The following is a 27,321-nucleotide window of genomic DNA, read 5'->3' on the forward strand; positions in this document are numbered from 1 at the left end:
AGGAGGAAGCGTCATCCTTATCCGGCAGGAAGTCTGCCATAGCTGAAGGCGCCGCCGAAACGGAAGTAGCGGACGTCGCTACCCCTTCTGCAAAATACCGCGAAGTCACCTCGGCTGCAGAGTCAAGAATGGACTTGAGCTGAGAGGAAAACACAGTACGGGTGTCTTCGCTGACCACTGACTGCAGTTCAGACTGATCCATCAGCGAAGAACGACCGTAGTCATCAACCACAGTGGCTGAAGGGTACTCTGGATGACCGGAAACCGGAAACCTGTACCCACGAACATCGTCCTGGTTTAAACCCTGCCCAGTAGGGAGAGGGTAAACCGGAACACCGTCCGAGAACGCCGGATGTGGTTGGGCGGAAGTCAAAACCTCAGCAGAGGAAAGAGACGACCGTCCGTGCTGAAGCACCGGAAGTGCAAAAGCATCACGCTGTTGTTCCCTCTCCGCCATCCAAGAGGAAGTGGACGGTAGAGGGACAGCGTGTCCGGCCGAAGCCGGAAATGCAGACACCATAACCGCCGGGGGCGGAAGCGGTGAATGCACGAACTGCGGCCGGAAGCCGTGAAGCCCGTAGGCCAGCTCATGATCCATCCCATCGCGGCTGGCATTGCGAGCAAGCGTGGGGGGACCTATGCTTCCGGCGGGAGCCGGAAGCGCAGTAACCGTAAACGGTCGCCGCTGCTGGCTAACAGAGTCCTGCTCTACAAGAGGAGGCCTGCCGCCAGCCGAAAGCAGGGAGTGACCCTGCGCACACGAACCGTTGCCCGCACGGGGCTGTCCAGGCGCTTCACGAGAGCAAGAGGACCGGTTCAACTTACTTGTAACGTCTCCACCCGAGACAGGAAGTTGAGGAGCGGAAACAGAAGAAACCTTCCCGGAAGCGAGGGACTGAGTGTCCCCCCCCGAAACCGGAACGGCAGCGCTAACTGGAGTAGACGAGCGCTGCATCTCTGTCTGTACCAGAGAGCGAATCTCCGGGATAAGAGTCTGCAAGAGAGAGGACACAAGCGTCCCCTGGTCCGACGCCGACAAAGCAGAGGGCGCAGAAACAACAGTAGAACTAGCACAAACGGGGGTGCTAGAAAGCGGAGGTGAAATAGGCACTGACAAAATTGTGTTGCGTGCAGCGTCTGACACCAATACAACAGGCTTAGAGCTAGAGGACTTGGGCTTAATCTTGCCCTTAATGTCTCCTTTACCCTTACGTTTATCCTGGTCTGCCATGCTGACCAACAACAAACGAGAAACAAGCGAAAAAATTTCACAGAAAAAGTTACTGAAAACGAAAGTCCTAACGGACAGCTAAGCAGTAACTACAGCAAAATAAAAACGAACCAAGCTTGCAACACACAATGCACAAGCGTCAGTGAACACGCCACAAAATACAAGCCAGCAAAGCTAACTGTAAACAAAATGGCGAAAGCACAACAGGTTACTGACGAACAATGTCCAAAGGACAACAGACAGCAACCAACGCACAAGTTCGAAAACAGAAAAATACAGAACGAGCTCACCAAAACAGGCGCCCGCACGGGAGACAAGATGAGTTACGTGGCCGGCAGGTGAACGAAACAGCACAAGGCAGCCACAGTAGCGCACAGAAAATTCAATGACCTCTCACCAGGACAGCTGAAGTCGGAATGTAGTAGCCACGTGCGTGGGATGGGAAGTAGCTAATGGGAGGTAACTCCCAGGGGGTAGCTCACTACCATATGCTAGTTCCAGCTTTTTTGGTGTGGGGTTGCTTCCCTTTAATTACTTTAAAGATGGGTAGCGCTTTCAGTACCTTAGCATACCAGACGGTGTCAACTGCTATATGTGATTCGGAGTAAGAATATGTAATTTAATGATTGATTAAAAAATGATTACAGTTTTTAGCTAAACTACTGTGACTGAGGCACCAGATATCACTTGATTGGAACAGTGACAAATTCAACAGCCACCACAACTCGGGGGTTATTCTAACCAACTTCACAAGATGAACAACAGTGTACCAAGGTTTTACATCCAGAACAGAGACAGCACTCTACACTGGGTAGACACCAGGCATTTTCTATCTGCTCTCATTGACACCTCCAACCCGACAAACCAAGTTAGAGGCAACGCCTTCAGAGAGCAAACCGGCACGAGTTACACACATGGAACCGTTTCGCTAAGAAGGGGCACTAATTTGTGCATAAAAAGTATCCAACGAAGTCCGTCCCTAGTAGAGCTTCTGACTGAAATGCTGATACAAACAATTTTGTCGCAAAAGATGAATGATCATGCTGTAACGTTTGAAGTCTTCTGGTTTCAGGAATTTCATGGGTTAAGCTTCTATCTTCAGGAATTTTCTTTAAAAATGTTTTCCAAACACGCATCACCACTTTAACTCTGAAATACGTGTGAGTATAATAGTTTCCAAGTCAAATATGATTCTGCTTGCTATTAACACTCCAATGTAAAAACACTGCTAAAATACACAACTGAAAAGTGAATGTACCAAGGTTTTACATCCAGAACAGAGACAGCACTCTACACTGGGTAGACACCAGGCATTTTCTATCTGCTCTCACTGACACCTCCAACCCGACAAACCAAGTTAGAGGCAACGCCTTAAGAGAGCAAACCGGCACGAGTTACACACATGAACTGCTTTAATAAAGAAGAGGCACTTATTTGTGCATAAAAAGTATCCATTTAACAAAGTCCGTCTCTAGACTGTCTTCTGACTGAAACGCTGATACAATCAATATTGTTGCAAAAGTTGAATGATCATGCTGTAATGTTTGAAGTCTTCTGGTTTCAGACATTTCATGGGTAAATCTTCCAGTTTCAGGCATTTTGTTCCAAACATGTTACACCACTTTAACTCTGAAATACTTGTTTGTATGATATTTTTAAAGTCAAATACAAATCTGTTTGCTATGAACACTGCAGTTTAAAACACTGCTAAAATACACAACTGAAAAGTGAATGTACCAAGGTTTTACATCCAGAACAGAGACAGCACTCTACACTGGGTAGACACCAGGCATTTTCTATCTGCTCTCACTGACACCTCCAACCCGACAAACCAAGTTAGAGGCAACGCCTTAAGAGAGCAAACCGGCACGAGTTACACACATAAACTGTTTTGATAAAGAAGGGGCACTTATTTGTGCAGAAAAAGTATCCATTTAAGTCCGTCTCTAGACTGAAATGCTGATCCAATCATTTTTATTTTTTTCCCATAACTTTATTGTCCCATCGCTTGGAAATTCGGGTCGCTTCCTCCCAGTGGTAAGCTACCAGCAACAGAGTCGAGCTACCCAGGTGTGAGCTTGTTTAGTTGTAATCAGCCACCAGCACTTATGGCACAATGACCTCAGGTCTTTTACGTGCCACAGTGGTGACCTCCAACCTGACAAACTAAGTTAGAGACAACGCCTTAAGAGAGCAAACCGGCACGAGTTACACACATGAACTGTTTTGATAAAGAAGGGGCACTTATTTGTGCATAAAAAGTATCCAACAAAGCCTGTCTCTTAGTAGTTCTTCCGACTGAAATGCTAATACAATCAATATTGTCGCAAAAGTTAAATGATCATGCTGTAATGTTTGAAGTCTTCTAGTTTTGGGCATTTGATGGGTTAATCTTCCATTTTCAGGAATTTTCTTGATAAAATGTTTTCCAAACACGCACCACCACTTTAACTCTGAAATACGTGTGTATAAAAATTACCAAGTCAAATATGATTCTGCTTGCTATTAACACTCCAATTTAACAAGAAGAGCAAACGCTCGATCGAGTCACTTTCGCAGTTCTGAATATTATATGAGGCATCAGATGGACAGGAAGAAATTGCTATTCACAACACAATGAGTCACGTTCACATAAAATTTGAGCCCGGTCACTTTTATAGTTTCCGAGAAAAGCCCAACGTTAAGTTGTGTGTTGCCGAACAGAAAAGGCTAGTTATCTCCCTTGTTTTTCTGATAACGTTCGTAAAAGGCTACAGATGTAAATACTTTGATGTAAAGAATAATCCTACAAAGTTTCAATCACATCCGATGAACTTTGTCAAAGATATAAAATGTCTAATTTTTCCTTTGACGCTGACCTGTGACCTTGAAAAAGGTCAAAGGTCAACGAAACCATCGTTAAAGTGTAGAGGTCATTGGAGGTCACGACTAAACAAAATATGAGCCCGATCGCTTTGATAGTTTCCGAGAAAAGATATAAAATGTCTAATTTTTCCTTTGACGCTGACCTGTGACCTTGAAAAAGGTCAAAGGTCAACGAAACCATCGTTAAAGTGTAGAGGTCATTGGAGGTCACGACTAAACAAAATATGAGCCCGATCGCTTTGATAGTTTCCGAGAAAAGTCCAACGTTAAGGTGGTGTCTACGGACGGCCGGCCGGCCGGACAGACTAACACTGACCGATTACATAGAGTCACTTTTTCTCAAGTGACCCAAAAACACTGCTAAAATACACAACTGAAAAGTGAATGTACCAAGGTTTTACATCCAGAACAGAGACAGCACTCTACACTGGGTAGACACCAGGCATTTTCTATCTGCTCTCACTGACACCTCCAACCCGACAAACCAAGTTAGAGGCAACGCCTTAAGAGAGCAAACCGGCACGAGTTACACACATGAACTGCTTTAATAAAGGGGCATAAAAAGTATTCATCTCAAAAAAACGACCCAGGTCCGTGCCGAACGACAGCGATTTGCACTTGTGGTCAATCCGCACCTGTACACAAGACATGAACAAGAGAGCAAACCGACACTAGTTACACACATGAACTGTTTTAATAAAGGGGCACTCATTTGTGCATAAAAAGTATCCATCTCCAAAAAACGAACAAGTGAGGAAGCCTGAAGCAGTACATCAAAGCAAAGAGTACGACAAGTGCTGGAAATATGAAGCGGTCTTTTTTCAGCCTGCCGATGTCAGGACCCTGTGGACCCAAAACATAAAGCTAGATGAAGGAAAGCTTTATGGACTGAACAGCCTCTTTTTCCCATTCAACGTAAGTCAATGAATCCTTCAAGTCTAGAACACTGAACAAGAACTACCCTTCAAGTCTAGAACACTGAACAGTAACAATCCTTCCCATATATTGCTCTGACAGTCCCCAAATCAGAAGACAAGTGGTGCTTACGGTTGACTTGGGGGCAATCATGGTAACAGCCTGGCTGAGGACGCGGCCCAGGACAGTCAGCTGGTTGCGGATCTGCTCGCTAGGCATGCTCTGGATGGTGGGGCCCTCCGCCGCCTCCTCCTTCTGGGACAGACCCAGGTCCGTGCCGAACGACAGCGATTTGCACTTGTGGTCAATCCGCACCTGTACACAAGACATGAACAAGATTGTGCAGTACACCGAGAATATGTTCAGAAAAATGTAAATTAGTTCCAGATGCTGCAGATGGGAGCTTCACACTAATCCATTATGCAGTGATCATGTTGTACTTGTGCAGTGACAACCCCCACCAAACAAAATAGTAATAAGTATAGTTTGCTAAAACTGCTCAGCCCTTTCCACCTCTATTTCAGCTGGTAAAATACAGGAAATTACCAGTATACGCCATACCTAGTTTGAGAAAAAACAAACTTTTCTTTCGTCATTTTGTACCTGTAGCTCCATGTTCTTGGCAGCACCGACAATGATGCGCTCCAGGCGGAAATTGTCGGCAAAGGGAACGAGCGAAGCGAAGCGCTTGAACTCGATGGCCTGGTACACCTGGGCCACCTGCTTGAGGACGCGGGCGATGATGATCTCCTCAAGCTGCGGCACGTACAGGCCCAGGTCCTCATTGCCGCCCATGGACTGCACGATAGGCTGCACCAGGGGGTACAGCTGCAGGGGGTGGAAGTCAACCTCCAGGTACTTGTACAGGTTCTGTAGGTCGGGGGTCACATACTGCAGGGAGCCGTACCTCACCTGAAACGGGTAGAAAAGACTTGCTATACAGTGTTGTTCCCATATCAGTGCGTCACATCAAAGAAGTATGCGTCAATGACCGAAGACTTAAGACCTGTGAGCACAAGCTCTTATTGAGAATTAAGTGCACTCTTGCTAAAATATGGTCCTTTCATTGTCTCATCATTTGCATGTCTGTCTACCACAAAGACACTGATTAGGTCAAAGTACTTGTCAATGTGTTTTGTCAATAATTAAATATTTACATATCAAAGACATTGATTAGGTCAAAGTACTTGTCAATGTGTTTTGTCAATAATTAAATCAAAAATTGTAATAATAAATTTTCATTTGATTAATATACTTACCCATTCACATATAGCAATTTACTTCAGTTTAGTGCTAGAACGCTGAATACTACGCTCCACCCTGGTAGGGGCCGGGGGGGGAGGAAGTAACCCTAAAAATAGAACAGCCTTGACGGTCACATGACAACGCCAGGTCAAGGTTACAAGGATGTTGCGTATTTTTCAGCGTTCTAGCACTAAACTGAAGTAAATTGCTATATGTGAATTGGGATAAGATAAGTAATTTAATAACCTTTTATTTTTCTTTGATTGTCTTGAAAAACAAGTCTGCAACACATCAATTTAGGAATGTCCACCACTGAGGAACACAGCCAATAACTGAAGGAATACCTCTGGTTAACTCATTGTCTCCCAGGTATGAATATATCCGTACTCATATGGCTCCATCTGGCCAGGTACGGATATATCCGCTCAGACTGTTAGCTTCAGTCGCTTCCTGTTACGTCTATCTAACGCCTGTATTCCAGTGTGTTGATACACAGTTACTGCACAGTTACTAAAATTCTGAATGACCTGCTGCAGCAAAGCTGGGCTCGGCTAAAACAAACTTGGTCAATATAGGTGGGGTACAAAGTGTTAAGTTATCTTCCAAGGACTTTTCCTTTATCATTTCCTTTTTACTGTTCAAAAAATGAAATTTATAACAGCAATAAGTCAAAGAAAAAAAGCAACATGTTGAAGTAAAAAGATTGGTTGAAACTTCCAACTGACCAGGTCTTTGACGAGGACCTGGCGTGTGGGGGGGTTGGGCAGCATGAGCAGGGTGGCCAGACGGCGCTGTTTCTCCATGCCGCTCTCGTCCATCACCAGCAGGTTGTCCACCGCGTTGCGCGACGCAGGGATGGGGATGGCCAGGGTGGCGCACACCACGCGATTCGCCATCCTGAACACACACAAATGACATGGTTAGCTCAAAATAACTGTGTGCACACAGTATCTGTTCAGTTTTGTTCCCAGCTTCAGAGTACTAAAGTTAAGTTAGACCCGGATTGAAAATATGTATACAGTCGAACTCGCTTAAGACGAATCACTGGGGATCGGAAAAAAAGTTCGTCTTAACCAAAATTCGTATTAAGAAAATTGATTTATTTTTTTTAATTTTTGTTGTTGTTGTAAGTCTTGTACATTTTATGGTGTTTCAATTTGTTTCTTTCGCAACTTTCATGCTGCTTCACGTTTAGACAATAAAGTGACATATTCAGTTACATGTTCATGTGTGTCTCATGTTGAGTGATGATTGTTGAGTTTGAGTGAGAGTGAGCACACAGATGTTTCATCCAGTTGTTACGTTTTTGGTCACACACACGCACACACTGACACTGTCCACATTCGCGGTGTTCCTATCATTTGTCCGGAATCACTTACCTTGGCGACGGGTAGCAAACCTTGGCCAATTTAGTTTTTTTTGTTTTGTTGCAACATGATGTTCAAATCCAAATCGATAGCACTGACTGACTGATAAACTATCGCGAACCGGCGAACGCAAACGTTGAGAGTGTGGTTTCCCTTGTCCAAGGGAAACCACTCTGGCATCTATATTTTTTGGCAATGGCGTCCGTTCAAAACATTGATGTTTCGTTTTTGGTATTCGCGAAGGAAATAAACGTCAGTCAGTCATTCATGTTCAGTGTCTGAGCTATCAATCACTTTGATTCTAAATTTGAAATTGTTTTGTGAGTACAGTGTAATCAGTTTAACTTTATTCAGTGATCGGTTGAGCAATGGTTCAAGCAGTCGACGCAAGGGAAGACTTTGACACATGTATTCAAACTTCTCAAATTCCCATGATATGTCGATCTCGGGACGAGTTTAAAGATTTCGTCATAAGCGTGAGTAAATTACAGACATTATGCATGCTTGGGAATCCAAAAAGTGCTCGTTATAAGCATAAATTCGTTACAAAGAATTCGTTTTAAGCATTTTTTTTAAGCATGAAGAAAGAGGTATTCAGTTGGGAACTTAAAACTAATACGTTATAAGTCAAAATTCGTAACTAGCGTGTTCGTTTTAAGTGGGTTCGACTGTAGGTCCAAATGCCCTGGTTTTGTCAGGTCGGTAGAAAAATTAATAATCATGACCGCCCACATGTCAAAACTATCCGACGATCGATAGGCCAGACTAATGCAGACCTGTGTACCCCTGTTTTGCCCTTAGGTATTCTCAAGCAAACTTGGCAAGTCAATTGAGAAAGAGGGTAAATGACTTGTACTCGCAACAGTAGAAACTGTAACCAAATGTCATGGTCCTTACTCTCTCTAGGGCGGGGACGTAGCTCAGTTGGTAGAGCGCTGGCTTTGCCAGTTGGTCGCTATCAGCGTGGGTTCGATCCCCACGTTCGGCGAGAGATTTATTTCTCGGAGTCAACTTTGTGCAGACTCTCTTCGGTGCCCTAACACCCCGTGTGCACACATGCGCACGAAAAAGATCCCACGTTCACAGCGAAAGTCTCAGGGCTTGAAAAACACGAAGACACGCATGCATCATCTCTCGTCTCTGATTATCATGATGGTATTTCGATACTTTGACGAGACAAACCCAATGCTGGTGTGTCGAAGAAGACGGCCACAGCGGGCTTGTTCGAATCAAAGTATCACACCATATATTCAGCGTATTACCAATACCTGTCCCAATATAGACCAGTTGGTCTAAGAGGACGTTAAACCCTAATAGTCAGTCAGTCTGTTGCTGCAACATGTGGGAAGGCTTGTAACCAGCAGCTTAGATTCCCTGTGTGGATCATAAGCTGACTATTGCATGTTTACAGAGACACCAGGGCATCAAGTGAAAGCCGATTTCTATCAATTGCTGACCAAGAAAGTAATCAGTGTATAATGTGTAGACCGATTCTACAAACTGCTGACAAAATAGATATTGATGGGTATAATTACTGTAAGCTGACTTTATCGTGTGCTGACTACAAAAGACAACACATCTTGGATACCAGCAAGTTTCTTTCCGCCTTGATTGACGCTGAAGAATTTGAAAGATGCAATTCCTCAGTAACACGAAGGCAACATCCACCACCACTCACACACAAAGAAAGGTGAAGAACACAAACCTCTGCAGTTCCTCCTGGGAGAGATTTTTGCGCTGCTCGCGGGAGAGGTTGAAGAGGCGATGCAGGGTGGAGGCGTGGAAGAGGTGGTTGCCAGACTTGGCAAAAACCAGCCCCAGCTTCTGGTAGTAGTTGGCCATCAGTGATGGCTTGGGCTGCTTCTTGGACAGCGTGATCAGCCCGTGGATATCCTCCACCGCCTTGAACGCTTCCTGGAACACAAGTCAACTTTGCTCAGTTAATTTGATGCTGAAGGTTAATACGTAAAGGGGTCCAACGTGGTCTTCAAAGGAAACAGCGTTGTAGGCACCCAGCTCGACAATGCTTGGAATCCAAATGAAAAAAACAAAACAATTTTTGAGGGGAAATTGCATAATTTAGCTTTTCTGCCCCAAGAATAAAACGGTGTTCCCACTGACTGAGGAAGTCATGAAGGTGAATGGTTGTACTAAATATGCTTGCAATCAGAAGGAATTAGCTGAATTAACAAAGAAAGGTGCAAGCTGAACTAAGTCACGAAAGTAGGTGTGGGCACAAAAAGTCTGTAATTTTATACCCTTTACTTTGGAACTCTCAAATATAAGCAAATAATCTGCGTCACCCAAAACATATAAGCAAAGTGCAGGCAAAAGCGGATTATCTCTATCGATTATTTGGCCAAGCACAATGACAGGCAGGAAGAGAAGAGTGAACTCTGACCTGCCAGAGCTCCATGTTGATGGCCGAGTCGAGCTGAACGAGGCGTGTCTCCAGGTGCATGGCCTGCGAGTCGGGGTTGTTGAGGTTGATGGCCGTCTGCTGGTGTTGGTGCTTGTGCACATGGCCCAGGTGGGTACGCAGCTGCACACACATATACCATTCAAATAATGCATTCACAAGACATGGTGGTCCAAATACAATCTAACCCCCCTGTTAGGACCCCCCAAGGATCCTGTTTTCTTCTGTTCATTACCTCTTAATTTATCTCCACTTTAAGACTCCTTCCTTTACTTTTAATGCTATAAAAGGGGAGTTCCACCTTTAAAGACCCCAATGACCCTGTTTTCTCAGCAGACCTGGGAACCCCTGTTTTGCACTGAGTATTCTCAAACAAACTTGGAGTATTTTCAAAAAAATGAGCGTACAGTAGAACCCCCTGTTTACGACTTTGGAAAAACCTTGAAAATTAGGTCGTAAAAAGGGGGGGTCTTAAAAGGGGGGTTTGAGTTTTTGGCCGGTCGGTCATGAACTTGGTTGCAGTGTATGTACTGTCATGTTTACACACAAACACACAGTTGCAGTTTACTGTCATATCAAAACACACACATACATTACAGCAGAACAACTTGAACTCAAATTTCAAAGAAAATTGACTCATGGCGTAATGCTCGCTCCCCGCTGAGTGAAGCACATTTGACATTGTGGCGCAACCCGACCGAGTAAAATCCGAATGTCCTAACTCGATGGAAAGCATAACGACTTTTCTCCCGAATCATCTTTCCGCTCATATGAATGATTCGTCGCCTTGCATCGCTAAACTTTACCACGATCGTTGAGGTCTTCGTACAGGCTCCTCTCTTTGCGTACTTTCGCTTCGCTATCCTTCTCACCATCTAGATAACACGGAGTCATTATCCTTGACGACACACAGGATTTTCGTATTCCTGACTCCCAAAGAAAGTCGCCGCGGATTGCCATTTCGCTCGATTAGCGATTACTTTATTAGCTCTCTACTCAAGAGTCAGCATTTTTCTTTTTCTTTTGCGAATCTTCGTTTGTCAACAAGACTAGACAGTCGTCGTGACAAGATAGTGTGCAGAAAAAAACCGGATTTATCAGGATCTCGCACGCGCGAGATTTCGTTTTTATTTCTTCTCGCGATAGTTGGAGGAGCAAGAGCCGTGTGTTTTCGTCTGCTCGAAATATGCGCAAAAGTCGTAAATCATCCCCAAAAGCTCGGTCGTAAGTCGCGTTTTGGGTCATTTTCCTGACGATACACAGGATTTGCGTCTTCCCGACTCCAAAGGAAGTCGCCGCGGATTCTATCGTGCGCGAGAATTAGGTTTTTTTTCGTCTCGCGATAGTTCGAGGAGCAAGAGCCGCCATGTATTGTTTTCGTCTGCTCGACTACAAATGCGCGAAAGTCGTAATTGATCCCCAAAAGCTCGGTCGTAAGTCGCGTTTTGGGGTGAGTCGTTCACTGGGGGTTCATTATATAGTAGAATGGATCCGTGGTAGAAAAATCGGTCGTAAAAAGGGGGTGGTTGTAAACAGGGGGGAGTTCTACTGTACTCCACACAGCGTTTGCACATCCATGATTAAAACATGCCTCATGCGCGTCCGTCACACCATTAATTAAGTTTACCTATACATTTAAAACAAATGGAAAATTTCCTAAATAAATTATCATTTAATTAATATACTTACCCGAATCACATTAGCATTGAGTCACCTGAGATGCTTATCACTGAAAAACGCTTACCCGGCTAAAGAATTTAAAGGGAAGCAACCCCATCACCAAAACGAAAGTGAAAGTAGCTTTGGTAATGGGCCAGTACACCGGGAGTTACCTCCCATACGGGTGTATGCCACGTCACTTCCTCTAGGAACACGTGCCTATTATCATACGGCTTTAAAAAATCTTAAAACCATAAGCGGGGCAGGTGGGAGGGAATACAGTATGTGATTCGGGTAAGTATATTAATTAAATGATAATTTATTTAGGAAATTTTCCATTTAATATCATATTCTTACTCCGAATCACATTAGCAGATAACATCAACAAGGCGGTGGGCTAGAAATGAATCAAAACTCACCATCAAGTTCTGGACAGGAACTGGCCTGCTGCTATGAGCGCTGGAAGGCCTCTGGAGCCATCCTGTCGAAGAGCTGTGACGTCCCGAAGATAAAAGTTTATGAAAACATCTTCGGAACGCCAATACGCAGTTGTCAGCACCTCCTCTAGACGTCTGGAGCGCAGAACTGCCAGAGAGGATGCCCACGCCCTCGTTTCATGGGCTCGGGCCGAGTCAAGTGGCAAGGAGGGCATAACCCCCCCCCTCTTTGTGCGACTCCACTCATAAGCCTGCTTGATGAGCGAGGACACCCACCGGGCCAACGTTACCTTCGACAAATCTTTCTCGCGCCTAGTAAGGAGAGAGATAAACAACAACTTCTGAGAACTAGACCGAATCGGCTGAGTCCGGGCTAAGTACAGACGAAGTGCCCTCATAGGGCAATTGATCGAATCGGGGTCATCCGGGGCCAACGCGCTGGTCAGAGCCTTAACTCTAACCAGCGGAGAGGCCTGCCCCGGAGACTGATTCTTGGCCAGGAAATCAGGCCGGAAACGCAAAGATGCGGAACCGTCCGGCTCAAAGGAGATATCTCCAGGCTGACCCGACAGGGCGTGGACCTCGCTACCCCGTCGGGCCGTAGCCAACAAAAGGAGAAACAGCGCTTTGCGAGTGACATTGAACAGACTGGCCTCGCTTAAAGGCTCAAAATCCGCAGAACGAAGGAATTCCAGGATTAAAAACAAGTCCCACTTGGGAGCGGGCAAACGAGCTTTAGCTTCCTTAAGAGCAGCCCCTTTAATGACTGCAGCTATAACGCCCCCGACTCGAACAGAACGACCAATCTGCTTAAGAGTCGCCGAGATAGCGGAGCGCCGGACCCTCAACGAGGAGACTGAGGCGCCCTGCGAAGACATGAAAGAGAGGTGGTTAGCGACCTGAATAGAGCGCGGAGCCACCGAACTCACCCCTCTAGCTGAACACCAGGCAGTCCATGCCTTCCAGTGGGAAGCATAAACTGAAGAGGTGGACGCTCTATGCGAGCGAGCCACCAAGTCCAGAGTCAAAGACGACGCCCCAGAGCGCTTCAGCGAGTCCCGAACAACTTCCACACGTGAAGCTTCAGAAGACTGGGCTCCTCGTGTGGAATGCCTGTTCGGGGCTGCACTAGTTCCCCTCGCACGAGTGCGAGAGGAATGGGGGGCCCTTGGGCGAGCCGAAGAAGATCTGGAAACCAGACCTGCGACGGCCACAGAGGAGCGACCAGAAGAAGAAGGGCCGGCTCCTCCATCTCCGCTTTCCGGATTACTCGGCTGAGTAACGGAAAGGGAGGAAAGGCGTACGCCTCCAGACCCGTCCAGGGAAAGTCCAGAGCGTTCACTCGCCATGCCTGAGGGTCCGGGAATGGCGAGACGAACACCGGAAGCCTCTTTGAGTACCTTGTGGCAAAAAGGTCCACCAGAGGCTTTTGGACCTGGGCCCAAAGGCGAAGCAGTGCCCCGTGAGTGATCGTCCACTCCGACTGAAGCACTGTACCGGAACGACTGAGCGCATCCGCCAAAGTGTTCAGCCTCCCTGGAAGGTACCTGGCCGAGATCGTGATATGATGCTGAAAGCACCACACCAGGATCTCGCAAGCCCTCTCCGAGAGAGACGGGGACCGCGAGCCTCCCTGCTTGTTGATGTACGCCGCCACTGTCATGTTGTCTGTAAACAGACGAACATGTTTGGCGTACAGGGAGGGCAGAAACTTGGCCAGAGCTAGAGCAACTGCCTCTAGCTCCAGCAAGTTGATGTGCCACAAGGACTGCTCCGTCGTCCACAGACCGGAAGTAGTCTGAAGATCTGTATGTGCCCCCCAACCCTCCCTGGACGCATCTGTAAAGAGGTCCAGGTCGGGGAGGGGCACGACGATCGGAACACCTCTGCAGACCCACTCCGTGTCCAACCACGGAAGGGTCGCAGACTGGAACCATCCCTGCAAAGGGATGAGGGCGTCCCAGTCCACCAGAGGAGAGTCCACAAACGGCTTCAGCGCGAACTGAAGCGGACGTTTGTGGACCCGGCCCAGTGAAACCAGAAGAGCCATAGACTCCATCTGCCCCAAGATGGAGGCGAGCGAGCGGATGGAAGCCATCAGGAGAGGTAAAGTGGAGCGAATCTGGGCTTGGAGCTTGTCCACCCTTCTCTGAGAAGGCTGGACAGTCCAAGCGACCGTGTCGAAAGACATCCCCAGATAAGTGAATGTCTGTGACGGGGTCAGCTCCGACTTTACCCGGTTGATCGAGAACCCCAACGAGTTGGATTCTCGAAGAACCGTCAGGGTATCCTGCGAACAGCCGCTCTGGGACTGGTTCATGATGAGCCAGTCGTCCAGATAAGCCCGCAGACGGATACCCTGGGACCTCACCAGTGCACAGACCTGTCTCACCACCATGGTGAAAATCCATGGTGCGAGAGACAGCCCGAAAGGGAGTGCGCGAAACTGGTAGATCTGATCTCCCCACCGGAAACGAAGCCATTTCCGGTCGGCCGGATGCATAAGAATGTGAAAGTATGCGTCCGTGAGATCGATCGAGGTCACCCAGTCTCCTGGGCGGAGAGAGTCTCGGACAGAGGCTGGCGTCTCCATCTTGAATTTTATCTCCCTCAAGAAAGTATTGAGGAGAGATAAATCCAACACGGGACGCCATCCTCCTGATGCTTTGGGAACAGCGAACAGACGCCCGTAAAATCCCAGGGAGCTGTGGACCCGAACTCTCTCCACCGCGCCCTTCTGCTCCAGGGAGGCAATTTCCGACTGCAAGACGGAACGTGCTTCCTGCGAGAAGGGGGGCTTGAACCGCGGAGGCACTTGGGTAAGAGGCGCCTTTTCCTCCCGCCAGAGTAGACGGAAGCCCGATCTCACCACTCCCACAATCCATTGGCTGTCTACTACCGACATCCAACGAGAAAGTGCCCGGGAGGGGCCTCCCGCCATCACCAAGGTGGAGGGCGGGAGGGAGGTGAGATCGGGAGCGCTTCATTGGGGGTGTGGCTTACTTCCAGAGCCGCCACGCCCCCTCCCCGATGCCGTCCTCTTCTTCCCACCACGAGCGGCCGGCGGAGCCTGCCGCTTCTGAGCTGGCTTGGGGTTAGACGATGTCTGAGCCTGCTTCTGTTTAGAAGGCTGAGACTGTTTCACCCCCTTCAGAGTGTAGTCAAGGAACTGACTGTCCTTGTTTGACTGAATCTCCTTCTGTCTGGCATCCAGTGCCAGCGGACAGAAGAGAGACTCCTCTGAGACCGGGGAGACTCTCAAGGTCTCCCTAGTAGCCAGTTCCGTGAATTGGGACTGCGAGAGGAAGAGATCCCTCCTGCAGAGTACCGCTTGGGTGTACTGCAGGGAGGAAAGACGCAATTGTTCCTCATTGACCTTGGCCAATGCGGCCAAAAGCGCAGAGACATCGTCCGCATTCTGTTCTTCACTGAGAGTGAAAGGAACTAGCGAATCGGTCAATGCCCGAGACAGAGCCCGAACGAGAGTCTCCGCAATGGAGGACAGTTCGATCTGCCGACGTCCAACCTCCTCAGCAGAGAGGAGGGAAGCCTCGGAAACCGGCAAAACCGAATCACGCTTGATCGGTTTAGTCAGAAGAGGCAGCAATTCCCGGGAAACCGGAAGGGTAGCCCTAGGGAGTGCAAAAGACGCCAGCCAATTCTGGCTCTGATTGGGCATGCCAAGCTTCCTATTGGCCGTAGGCACGAAGGAAGAGGCTTGGGCAGCTGAAGCCACCCACTGCTGAGCTGATTCCGGAACTGGACCAAAAGGAAGCAGTAACGGAACAGGCACTGGCCGAATACCACTCCCCGCATGTGCTGGACGAACCAGTGAATGCGAAAGTTGGTAAGCCACTGACGGAGACTCGGCGAACCGGAAGGAAGAAACATCCTCCTGTGCCGGCCGGAAGTCCGCCATGGCAGAAGGAACGAATGATGCGGAAGAGTCCGCAGCCACCACCCCTTCAGGAAAATAACGAGACGTTACTTCCGCCGCGACGTCAAGAACAGCCTTGAGCTTCGACGGAAACACGCCCCGCGACTCCTCGCTGACCACTGATGGAGCATCAGAATAGTCACACGTGGAACCCTGACCGAAGTCACCAGTTCCGGAAGCAGAAGCATGCCCTGGCAAACCGGAAACCGGAAAAGCCTGAGCACTAACGTCATCCTGCCGCCCAAAATCCTGTGAAGGTAAAGGGTAAGCAGGACGACCATCCGCAAAAACCGGAGCTGGATGAGCTGACGTCACTCCCCCGACTGAGTGGAGTGATGCCTGCTCAAGCCTAGGCGCTTGAAAGCCGGAAGGCGCACGCTGTAATCCACTATCTGGTATCCGGAAGGAACCACCAGAAGAGGAAGAAGCGTTTCCGGCCGAAACCGGAAGTGTAGTCAACGGAACCGCAAAATGCGGAAGTGAAGACTGCACTGGTTGACTTCGCGATCCGGAAGGACCGGAAGTCAGTGAATACTCCATCCTGCCGCGACCGCCGTAGCGTGCCGGAGCGGACGGATCATCACTTCCGGCAAGTGCCGGAAATGCGGCAGTCGAAACCGACTGCCGCCGCTGTTCGAACAAGTCCGGGGCCTCGTAGGTTATCGCCGGAAATGAAAGATCAGCAAGGTATCGGTCGTGACCCGATGCGAAAGAGCTGTCCCCCGAAGGAGAACGTCCAGGCGCCTCACGAGGGCTATCGGACCAGCTCTGCTTACCAACCGACGCTGAAGAGGGAGGACGCTGCTCCAAGCCGGAAGTGGAGGACAAAGACACGGAAGCCAATGCCCGGACGTCACTGCCAGATGCCGGAAACGCCGAACTGCTGGCGACGGAACGCTGAAATTCTGCCTGCACCAAGCTGCGGATTTCTGGAACCAGTGACTTTAACAGAGAGGAAACCAACGCACCTTGTCCAGGTGCTAACAAAGAAGACGAAGTCTCCGATGTAGAGACAGGTGCAGAAGTAACAGTAGCGCTAGGCGCCGCAAAAGAAGCAGAAGTAGTAACAGCGCTAGGCGCCGAAATTGGTACAGCCAACAAAGTGTTACGCTCTTGGTCTGTAACAAGTAACGTTGCTTTGGAAGAGGAAGACTTAGCCTTAATTTTCCCCTTGGGGTCCGACTTGCCACGGCGCTTGTCTGAATCAGACATGTTGACAACAACACGTGGCAACGCGAAAAAATTTACTGAAACATAAGTCTAAACGACTGGAAAATTCAGTAAACACACGCACTAATGCGTTAACAAAATACTATAGCTAAACTTGCCCCACAAGCAGAGGCACGGAGAGCTACAAACAAAGTCACACGAGCTAGAAAACTAACTCACACAACAAAATGGCGACACGCAAGACACTGACACAAACGTCAACAACACGTGGCAAAGCCAAAAAGATTTACTGAAACGTAAGTCAAAACGACTGAAAACACAGTAAACACACACGCTTACGCGTCAACAAAATACTAAAGCTACACTTGCCCAAACAGAAAGAGGGCACGCAGAGCTACTAGCAAAGTCACACGAGTTAGCTAACTAACTCACACAACAAAATGGCGAAACACGCAAGTCACTGACACACAAGTCCGTAAAAAACGGACAACGTACAGTAACGAAACAGCGCAAACAACCAACAACAAACGGGAACGAGCTCACCAAACTGTAGGCAAGGCGAGCAGACAAGCTGGGTAACGTGGCCGGCGGGTGTCACTCAAACACACAAGGTCAGCCACAGAGCGTCAAAAAGTGAACCGTCCTCTCCGAGGTGAAAAAGACGTATGATAATAGGCACGTGTTCCTAGAGGAAGTGACGTGGCATACACCCGTATGGGAGGTAACTCCCGGTGTACTGGCCCATTACCAAAGCTACTTTCACTTTCGTTTTGGTGATGGGGTTGCTTCCCTTTAAATTCTTTAGCCGGGTAAGCGTTTTTCAGTGATAAGCATCTCAGGTGACTCAATGCTAATGTGATTCGGAGTAAGAATATGATATTAAATGCTTTTTTCAATTTTTACTGACAAAAACTGTACCGTATTTCACGGACTACAAGCCGCGACTTTAAAAAAAAAAAAAATCGCATTGCGGCTTATAAAAAGATGCGGCTAAACTGTTACCTAAACTTGAATAGCATTCACCTAATGGAAGTCGCCGCGGATTTTCATTTCGATCGATCAACGATTACCAGTACTTTATTAGCTCTCTACTCAAGACTCGACGCTTTTCTCTTTCTTTCGCGAATCTTCGTTTGTCAACAAGTCGTCGTGACAAGCGTACAGAGAAACACCGGATGTATCAGGATCTCGCGTGCGCGAGATTTCGTTTTTTTGTGTCTCGCGATAGTTGGAGGAGCGAGAGCCGCCATGTTGTGTTTTCGTCTGCTCGAAATGTGCGCAAAAGTCGTAAATCATCCCAAAAAAGCTTATTCCGGGCGGGACTCCATGTGTGTGCTGGTTACAAATTGTGTGTGTGTGATATTTTTCTTCAAACTTTTTCACTTTTCTTCTTTGTTTCACTTGTTTATTCTCGGAGCCGATTTCGCCAAATACCGTACTTTCGTTTGCCTGGTTATTTTGATTGATTGACACAATCCGATTATATTTTTTCGACGGCGGCTTATATTGTGACGTAATCATGTGCCAAAATACTGGATCGGCTTCAGGATGGGCTTGTGAAGAAAAGTAGTCTAGGAATTTTTCTCGTCGCATTTTCTCCCCACTGACCGTACTGAGCGTATTCTCGACAATCATGCGTACAAAATACGGCGAAATCGTATGGGTTCCCAGGTCTGTCTCAGGTTTTCTGTTCCATCTCCTCTGTAAATTTTCCTCCAGTTTAAGACTCCCTCCTTTTAAGTAGGTTATAAAAGGGGGGTTCCACTGCACCATAAATTATGTTGATCATTACTCATCCTTGGTTCTACTGTCACAACACAACCCTTTAACGCTCACCAAAATATCCAGAATTCTGGTTTAAATACAAACAAATAAAATATACACCATCTGGTGCTCCAAAATGCACACAATAATTTCTGTCAGCTTACTTAAAAGACAAGAATGAGAATACTAAAAACAAATTAATCTGTGTGTCACTGGTCGTGTACGTGTGTACTGTTCACTTACATTGTCGCAAAGTTTCCTGAACTCGGTCTTCCTTGAGTATTTCAGGCAGAACTTGAAAGCTGAAACACAAAATTGACAAAATACTAAAGTAAAAACAAAAGTCTAATGCCCTTTATGAACGATAACTCTCCAAATAAAAGATGCAACACCTACTTCTCTCTTGACAGTAGCTATCTTCATTCTGACCAACACTTAACGTTTACCGTCTTGCTTCAAGAGCAATGAGAAACACGTTGAGTTTGACCTTAAAACATCTGCTCCAATGTGGCCTTACAAATTGTTGCGTAAATGACACACAGGTGTTGGAATTATCACAGAGGACATTTTGCAGCATGGTGTTAAAACAAATTCTCAGGTATTCTTCCGCGTCTCTGTAGCCGTCATCTACTTGCGAAACACTGATTTCGTAATGATAAAAGGTCTCATAGTACACCTCTTATATTAGACATGTGCCGCAAACACAGCAGTGCAAACATTATCGCCAAACAAGAGCAGCGACAGCGAGTAGAGCCTATTACCTTGTTGAGCTATGTCCTGGTAAAGTCGCTCTACCCTGGAGTTGTTCCTGAGCAGATCCAGACACTGACGGTAGCTCTCCCACAAGAATTTGACCCATGGCGTCAGGATAGCTCGATCCGTTCGATCCTGCGTGTCCTCTCCACTCACCGCCTTCAGCAGCAAGCTGCATGTAAAATAAGAGTGATTAGTTTCAAATCTCCCACATCTGTAAAGTTAGTATTGTCTTATCTCGGCAGCAAACTGCATATAAAATAAGCGATTGGTACCAAATCTCTAACATCTAAATCTGTACAGTTAGTATTGTCTCATCTCAGCAGCTTGTTGATTGCTGGTATCTAATATTTCATTTGAACAAGGTGAAAGAATGTTGCCAAGTTTTAGTGTGCAGCATCAATAGTGTGCTGTGATGATGCATGTGGAGCTTGACATTCGCGTTTGATGTATGCCTTCTGTGACGAAGCACAAGGTCATCACCCAGGCAACAGATAGTTGCTAGGCTTACCGAAGGCTGGGGGAGAATGACTGTAACTCCTAATCTGTCATAAATCAACTGTTTAAAAGCATTAACTTCAGACACGTCCTAACCCTTAACTATGATCAGTACTTGACTTCTACATATGGTGCAGTGCCAAAAGGTCGTTTGTGAAATGTTCATTTTACAACAAAAAAAATATTTATGCAGGACAGTATCAGGTTGTCCTACATGAAAGTTTAGTGTTTGCAGAGTACATTTATGTTGTTCAAAAGATAACTCTCTATGTAATTATTACACAAGGATCAATATTTGACGAAAGTAGTCTGCGCGCGGATGCAACATTTGACACAGTGTTGGGTGGAATATTGCTCTAATGGTAAATAAGGACAACAATGTTTATTAAGCTTAAAGACACATTAACATAAACTAAATGACCTGGTATGATACAAATATTCAGTGAAATTATTTTCTCAGATAATTTCTGGAAACACTGTGTCATATGTTGCATCCGCGCATGTAGACACGGAAAAGTTTGTACAAAAACAAGAAATCAAATTTGTGAAAGAATAAAACCACATTTATTTAATAACAAGGAGTGCATCCAGCTTGCTCATTCAAAACAAGAAGCTGTAGGACAACTGACAAATTGCAGACTTGCATTTGTTTGATCGATTGCAACCAAAACTAGAGACACAAAAATCGATTGCAACCAAAACTACAAGGACACAAACATTAGCCAGAAAAAGATGTTTTCCTTATTCATTTTGGGGGGACTTTTTTGTTCGGGGGATGGTCAAATATGATTTTGCGAAAAACACTAATTATTAACGTTATCCTAACTGACATATTTAGCTGTACAAACGATAAATAAAACATAACTTTCTGTAGATAAATGAATAGATAGTGTTACTTGATCATAAAACATCATCTTTCTGTCGACTATCACTTTGATTTTCTTGTAGTTGTGTAAACAGCACCATTTGATCAACCAAGAACGCTAAAATATCACAGAGACATGAAATATGAAGTGTCACGGTAACGATCGCAACATTTAACGTGGATGCAACATTTTGAAAACAACGACACAAGATTAAAAACTTACCATACCGCTCGAACATCGCCATTTTTAACGCGAAACCGGAAGTGGTGTTTTCAGGGTGTCGAGTAGTTACCATACGTCAGTTGGTTCGACTGGGAACATCCAGTGTGTTCAGAAATTGATAAATTAACGGACGCAACAAAAGGACACAAATGTGCGCACTTGTTTGCTATTCCCCAAAACATGTTGTTTTGGATCTTTTAGTTAAGCCAAACTCTTTTATTTTACGACCAATCATGTTTGCCTTTCCTTTTCACCCATTTTTTGTAGCCATACGCTGGCAGGTGACAGCAGACGAACTTTTCGTTTTGCATGACGAAAAGGACACAGGGCGTTGCAATCGGTCATCCAAATTGTCTCCTGTAATTTGTCACGTCATACCTAAAAAAAACCACATTGTAGCTGTGAAAATAAGATAAGCAGACGTTATATATCAGACCCGCTCAGTCTGACTGTTTGTTGCCAACCCTGAGCTTCCTTGTGGGGGATCACTTTTGGTCACAGGTAATCTTGCACTTTTCGGGGTTGATTTTCTCCACAATTTGGTGATATATATATATATTTTTTTTTACAGGATTGGCTTGAAGTTAAAAGCTGAATCTGTCTCCACTATCTCTTATAACATCCCTACTCAGAATAAAATTTAAAAAATTTTAAAAAGTTAACAAGGGTCAAAGTTCTGTTTATTTGAAAATAACAAGTGACCATAAACGACCTTTTGGCACAGCACCATATGTGCTTTTAAAACAACACAGTCACAGCTATTTTGCTAGTTTACTAAAGAATAATAAAAAAACTACCAACATGCAATATAACAATACATTGCATCCTAACCTTCTTTGTTCATGGGCTTAGACTCCCACGTTCACTTATGTTTTTAGCAATAGCACAAGTGGATTTTTATGTGTACGACCGTTTTTACCCCGCCATTCCGGCAGCATACGCCGATCTCGGGGGAGGCATGCTGGGTATTTTCGTGTTTCTATAACCCACCGAACTGACATTGATTACAGGATCTTTTCCATGCGCACTTGGTCTTGTGCTTGCGTGTACACACGAAGGGGGTCAAGTCACTAGCAGGTCTGCACATAAGTTGACCTGGGAGATTGGAAAAATCTCCACTCTTTCACCCACCAGGCGGCAGCGACCAGGATTCGAACTCACGACCTCCCGATTGGGAGGCCAACGTCTTACCACCACGCCACTGCGCCCGTCAGCATCCTAACCAAATATATCAACCTATTTCCTTTGACAAAGTTCCTACCTCACTTTAGTTTAACCAGCTGTATATATTCAGTGTGTATAATGTAAGCTGATTCTATCGTGTGCTGACTACGAAGTCAAGACATCTTGGATACCAGCAGGTTTCTTTCTGCCTTGATTGACGCTGAAGAATTTGAATGATGCAATTCCCCAGTAACACGAAGGCAACTTCTGTCACTATCACCCAACAAAGTGTTAAAAATAACCTGCTGCGAGCACTCCTGACAACAACAGTTGTTCAACACCTGCAATGAAGAAATGCTGCACTTCATTCTCGTTAGCATTAATTACCTCTCTGGAGAATCGGGGAGGTCGAGGTCATCGATGTCAAGGACAGTCTGGTGAGACTCTTGGCGGGCAGCTTCGGTCCTCTCCTCGGCCAGGGCAATGTACTTGCGAACCACATCCACCAAGGAGTTGATGTTCACCTGTTACATTTTCAACAGGAAAATCCAATTAAGTTCTTTTTCTTCAATGTCAAAGGAAGTAACACAAATGTCTGCTTTACAATTGGAAAAGTTGCGAGCGAGTCTTCTGCTCCCTTTTCTAAATTTGTAGGCTGCAAGTGTAAATTACATATGCACTTTTACAAGTGAACATTTGTATGACTGCCTTTTTCTGGCATGGGGACTGAGGGGAAAAACCTGTGAAATGTAGGGAAGGTCTGGGGGAATATATGTTCAGTGGGTATAGTGTAAGCTGATTCTATCGTGTGCTGACTACGAAGTCAAGACATCTTGGATACCAGCAGGTTTCTTTCTGCCTTCATTGACGCTGAAAGAATTTGAATGATGCAATTCCTCAGTAACACTTGAAGGCAACTTCCATCACTATAACCAAGCAAACAAAGTGTTAAAAATAACCTAAAATAAACCCGGAAATATTTCAAGATAAAAAATCTACCTAGACCAAATACAACAGATGTTGCACAAAGGCGAGTATCAAAATCAACTGGAATCACAGAGACCAGCTGAAACTAATCACTTCCACTTAGAGAGCTGTTCCATTTAAAGACGCCCGAGCTATTTGAGAATATAAAACGCTCATAAATTTTGAAACTTTGATATTTTTTCCTCTGAATTTTTCTCACAAAATGCAATACTCTGAACCAAATGAGTATACCATACCTGTTGGCAGATGTTCTTGTACTGGTACAAGCCCTCCTTGGCAATATGTGACTTGCGCAGGTCCACACAAAGCTCGAGGTACTTCTCCATGATTGGCTCGTGGATCTTCTGCCATGTTCGATGCTTCTTGCTCTTGATGACATCGTACAGGGCATCAAGGGCCCGCTGGGCCTTGCCAACATCGATGAATTCTGCACACACACAATGTTTCCACATCATTACAAGAATGTCACCATGGGTTGATATTGCACAGATTACATTTTTTTTTTAGAAAGCTGACCAACCAAAACAAGGAAACTAGATTTCTACTTTTGATGCATTTCACCTGCATGTTTTTTTTCTAGAGACAATATCCCCGCTTAGCCTTATGGTTCAACCCTTGGGCTGAATAAATCTCAAAATAATTACTCTTTCAGATTAATTTTCAACAACAAAAATATTGCCAAGTTTTAGTGTGCAGCATCAATAGTGTGCTGTGATGATGCATGTGGAGCTTGACATTCGAGTTTGGTGTATGCCTTCCGTGACAACGCACAAGGTTATAACTTGGCAACAGATAGTTGCTTATTATTATATGAAGTCTTATATCGCGCGCGTATCTCCAGACTCGGACTCAAAACGCAGGGATCTATTTATGCCGTGTGAGATGGAATTTTTTTTTTACACAATACATCGCGCATTCACATCGACCAGCAGATCGCAGCCATGTCAGCGCATATCCTACTTTTCACGGCCTATTATTCCAAGTCACACGGGTATTTTGGTGGATTTTTTTTTTTTATCTATGCCTATACAATTTTGCCAGGAAAGACCCTTTTGTCAATCATGGGATCTTTAACGTGCACACCCCAATGTAGTGTACACGAAGGGACCTCGGTTTTTCGTCTCATTCGAAAGACTAGCACTTGAACCCACCACCTAGGTTAGGAAAGGGGGGGATAAAATTGCTAACGCCCTGACCCAGGGTCGAACTCGCAACCTCTCGCAAGTGCGTTACCACTCGGCCACCCAGTCCATAATTTGCTAAGTGTACCAAAGGCACCTTTGGCAGAAATTAAGTGACACTGCTTCACTTTTTTCACGTCAACCATGATCATTAATAAGATCTGTGAACCACAGGGTGGCAATAGCTAACAAGAGTTACCCGTAACGTATTCTCTTCTTTCAGTCTAATTTCCAAAAAGGCTTAGCCTTATGGTTCAACGTTGGGCTAAATAAATCTCAAAATAAATCCTTTTCTTTCAGATTAATTTTCACAAAAAAAGTATTGCCAAGTTTTAGTGTGCAGCATCAATAGTGTGCTGTGATGATGCATGTGGAGCTTGACATATGAGTTTGGTGTACGCCTTCTGTGATAAAGCACAAGGTTTTAACTTGGCAACAGATAGCTGCTTAGTGTACCAACGGCACCTTTGACAGAAATTAAAAGTGACACTGCTTCACTTTTTTCACATCAACCTTGATCATTAATAAGATCTGTGAACCACAGGGTGGCAATAGCTAACAGAGTTACCCGTAATGTATTTTCTTCTTTCAGTCTAATTTTCAAAAAGGCTAAGCCTTATGGCTCAACGTTGGGCTGAATAAATCTCAAAATAAATACTCTTCTTTCAGAATTTTCAATAAAACAGTATTGCCAAGTTTTAGTGTGCAGCATCAATAGTGTGCTGTGATGATGCATGTGGAGCTTGACATTCGCGTTTGATGTACGCCATCTGTGACAAAGCACAAGGTTATTACCTGAGCAACAGATAGTTGCTAAGTGTACCAAAGGCACCTCTGACAAAGAAATTGCAAGCGAAACTACTGCGCTTTTGTCACATCAACTATGATGACACTTCTGCGCTTTTGTCACATCAACCATGATCATTAATAAGTCTGGGTAGTCCTGTGAACCACAAGGTGGTATTAACTACCAAAGTATTGCCAGAATAATATATTCTCTTCTTTCAGGCGAAATTCCAAAAAGGTGTTGCCAAGTTTTAGTGTGCAGCATCAATAGTGTGCTGTGATGATGCATGTGGAGCTTGACATTCGAGTTTGATATACGCCTTCTGCGACTAAGCACAAGGTTATAACCTAGGCAACAGATAGTTGCTAGGTCTACCAAAGGCACCTCCGACAGAAATTGCAAGTGACACTGCTGCACTTAACTTCTTAAGTCACAACTCACATTAAATATGATAATGAGACGGGTAAACACAGGGTGGCGATAGTTACAAAAGCTACCCATAATAACTGTTAAGCCATGATTGCTACAGCCTCAAGGGACACAAAATTACCTTTCTTCTTTGCAATATATATGGATGAAATAAAAACGATTAAAATGTTGCCGCGTCACTCGAAGGCAGTGCAGGTTTATCGTATAGCTAAAACGAACACGTTTATAATTCGCAAAATACATAACTTAAGAAGAGGCATTTTGATTTAGTCATTTACTTCATACCACTGTAAAGCTTTCGAATTTACTGGTTGTGGTAAAACAGCAGTCTGTCGAGCCTCGCACGTGGTTAGTTCCCCCTACGAATACGAGATTTCTAAATTCTACTTCTAGACAACATGCATGACTACTTTAACCAAAAATGATGTATAATGCATGGCGCAGGTTTATAATTCTACACACAAAAAAGGCATAAGCATTTTGAAGACCTTCCTGTTAATTTAATAATGAATAACATGCATACAAAAGAGACTTCGCGAAATCTGCCATCTGGCCGGGGCCGCGAAATGACCCGCCAGCATGGGTGGAGCGGTGTGCCCACATGCAAAACAAATGAACAAGTTAATAAACGCACCATTCGCCCTTTTAAGGGCATTTTCAGGCCTTTGGAAGTATGTAGGCATTTTTCCTACATGGACGTTCCGAAAACCCTCAGATCAGAGATAAGTATGAAGGAATTTGCTGCTTCCGGAAGGATCTTCGCATGCCACAGTTCCAAGCAAGATGGCTAACCACTTTCACGTGATAATTGAAGTCTCATGCCAACGTGACCAAAGAAGATTAAAAAATAACTTTAAAATTATACGTAATATCGCCTATCTTCATTTAATAAATATAAAATCTATTATTCAAATTTAAAAAAAGTGAACAATTCTTCAAGTCCCACCACAAAAACGCACTTACGACGTGATACTAGTCTTGGTAACCTAGACCCGACTCCACGTTTGCCTGAGACTACAACGAGGAAGGTCATGCTGCAGGGTGGTGTGGGGTGGGAGGGTACGATGTAATTTAATGAACGATGATGTACTTGGTGTTTGATAGTGTATGATTGTTTACTAGTTGTAGATATAGTACGATGTCTGATGTAATGTTTGACACAATGCCAAATTTCCTTGTATTGATGAGGACAATAAAACTTCTTGTATCTTGTATCTTGTATGTGTTTTTTTCTCCCAAGTTTTGACTAAATGTTTTAACATAGAGGGGGAATCGAGACGAGGGTCGTGGTGTATGTGTGTGTGTGTGTGTGTGTGTGTGTGTGTGTGTGTGTGTGTGTGTGTGTGTGTGTGTCTGTCTGTCTGTCTGTGCGTGTGTGTGTGTAGAGCGATTCAGACCAAACTACTGGACCGATCTTTATGAAAT

General features: G+C 45.3%; 1 protein-coding gene across 2 annotated transcripts in view; it reads right to left on the reverse strand.

Annotated features, from left to right (window-relative positions):
* LOC138981871 (eukaryotic translation initiation factor 3 subunit A-like) overlaps positions 1–26,689 on the reverse strand; it is a 48,060-nt gene extending 21,371 nt beyond the window's left edge. For both annotated transcript variants that reach the window (XM_070355008.1, XM_070355007.1), the window contains exons 1-10: positions 26,531–26,689; positions 23,736–23,926; positions 22,900–23,036; positions 19,771–19,934; positions 19,253–19,311; positions 10,025–10,165; positions 9,329–9,537; positions 6,982–7,153; positions 5,615–5,923; positions 5,144–5,326 (exon numbers count right to left, since the gene is read on the reverse strand). In XM_070355008.1, the coding sequence (XP_070211109.1) occupies positions 5,144–5,326; positions 5,615–5,923; positions 6,982–7,153; positions 9,329–9,537; positions 10,025–10,165; positions 19,253–19,311; positions 19,771–19,934; positions 22,900–23,036; positions 23,736–23,926; positions 26,531–26,579 (1,614 nt within the window). In that variant the 5' untranslated portion in view covers positions 26,580–26,689. The remainder of the gene's footprint in view (positions 1–5,143; positions 5,327–5,614; positions 5,924–6,981; positions 7,154–9,328; positions 9,538–10,024; positions 10,166–19,252; positions 19,312–19,770; positions 19,935–22,899; positions 23,037–23,735; positions 23,927–26,530) is intronic.
* Positions 26,690–27,321: the final 632 nt, after the last annotated feature.

This window comes from Littorina saxatilis, linkage group LG12, assembly GCF_037325665.1.
Source record: "Littorina saxatilis isolate snail1 linkage group LG12, US_GU_Lsax_2.0, whole genome shotgun sequence".
NCBI classification, from domain to species: Eukaryota; Metazoa; Mollusca; class Gastropoda; order Littorinimorpha; family Littorinidae; genus Littorina; species Littorina saxatilis.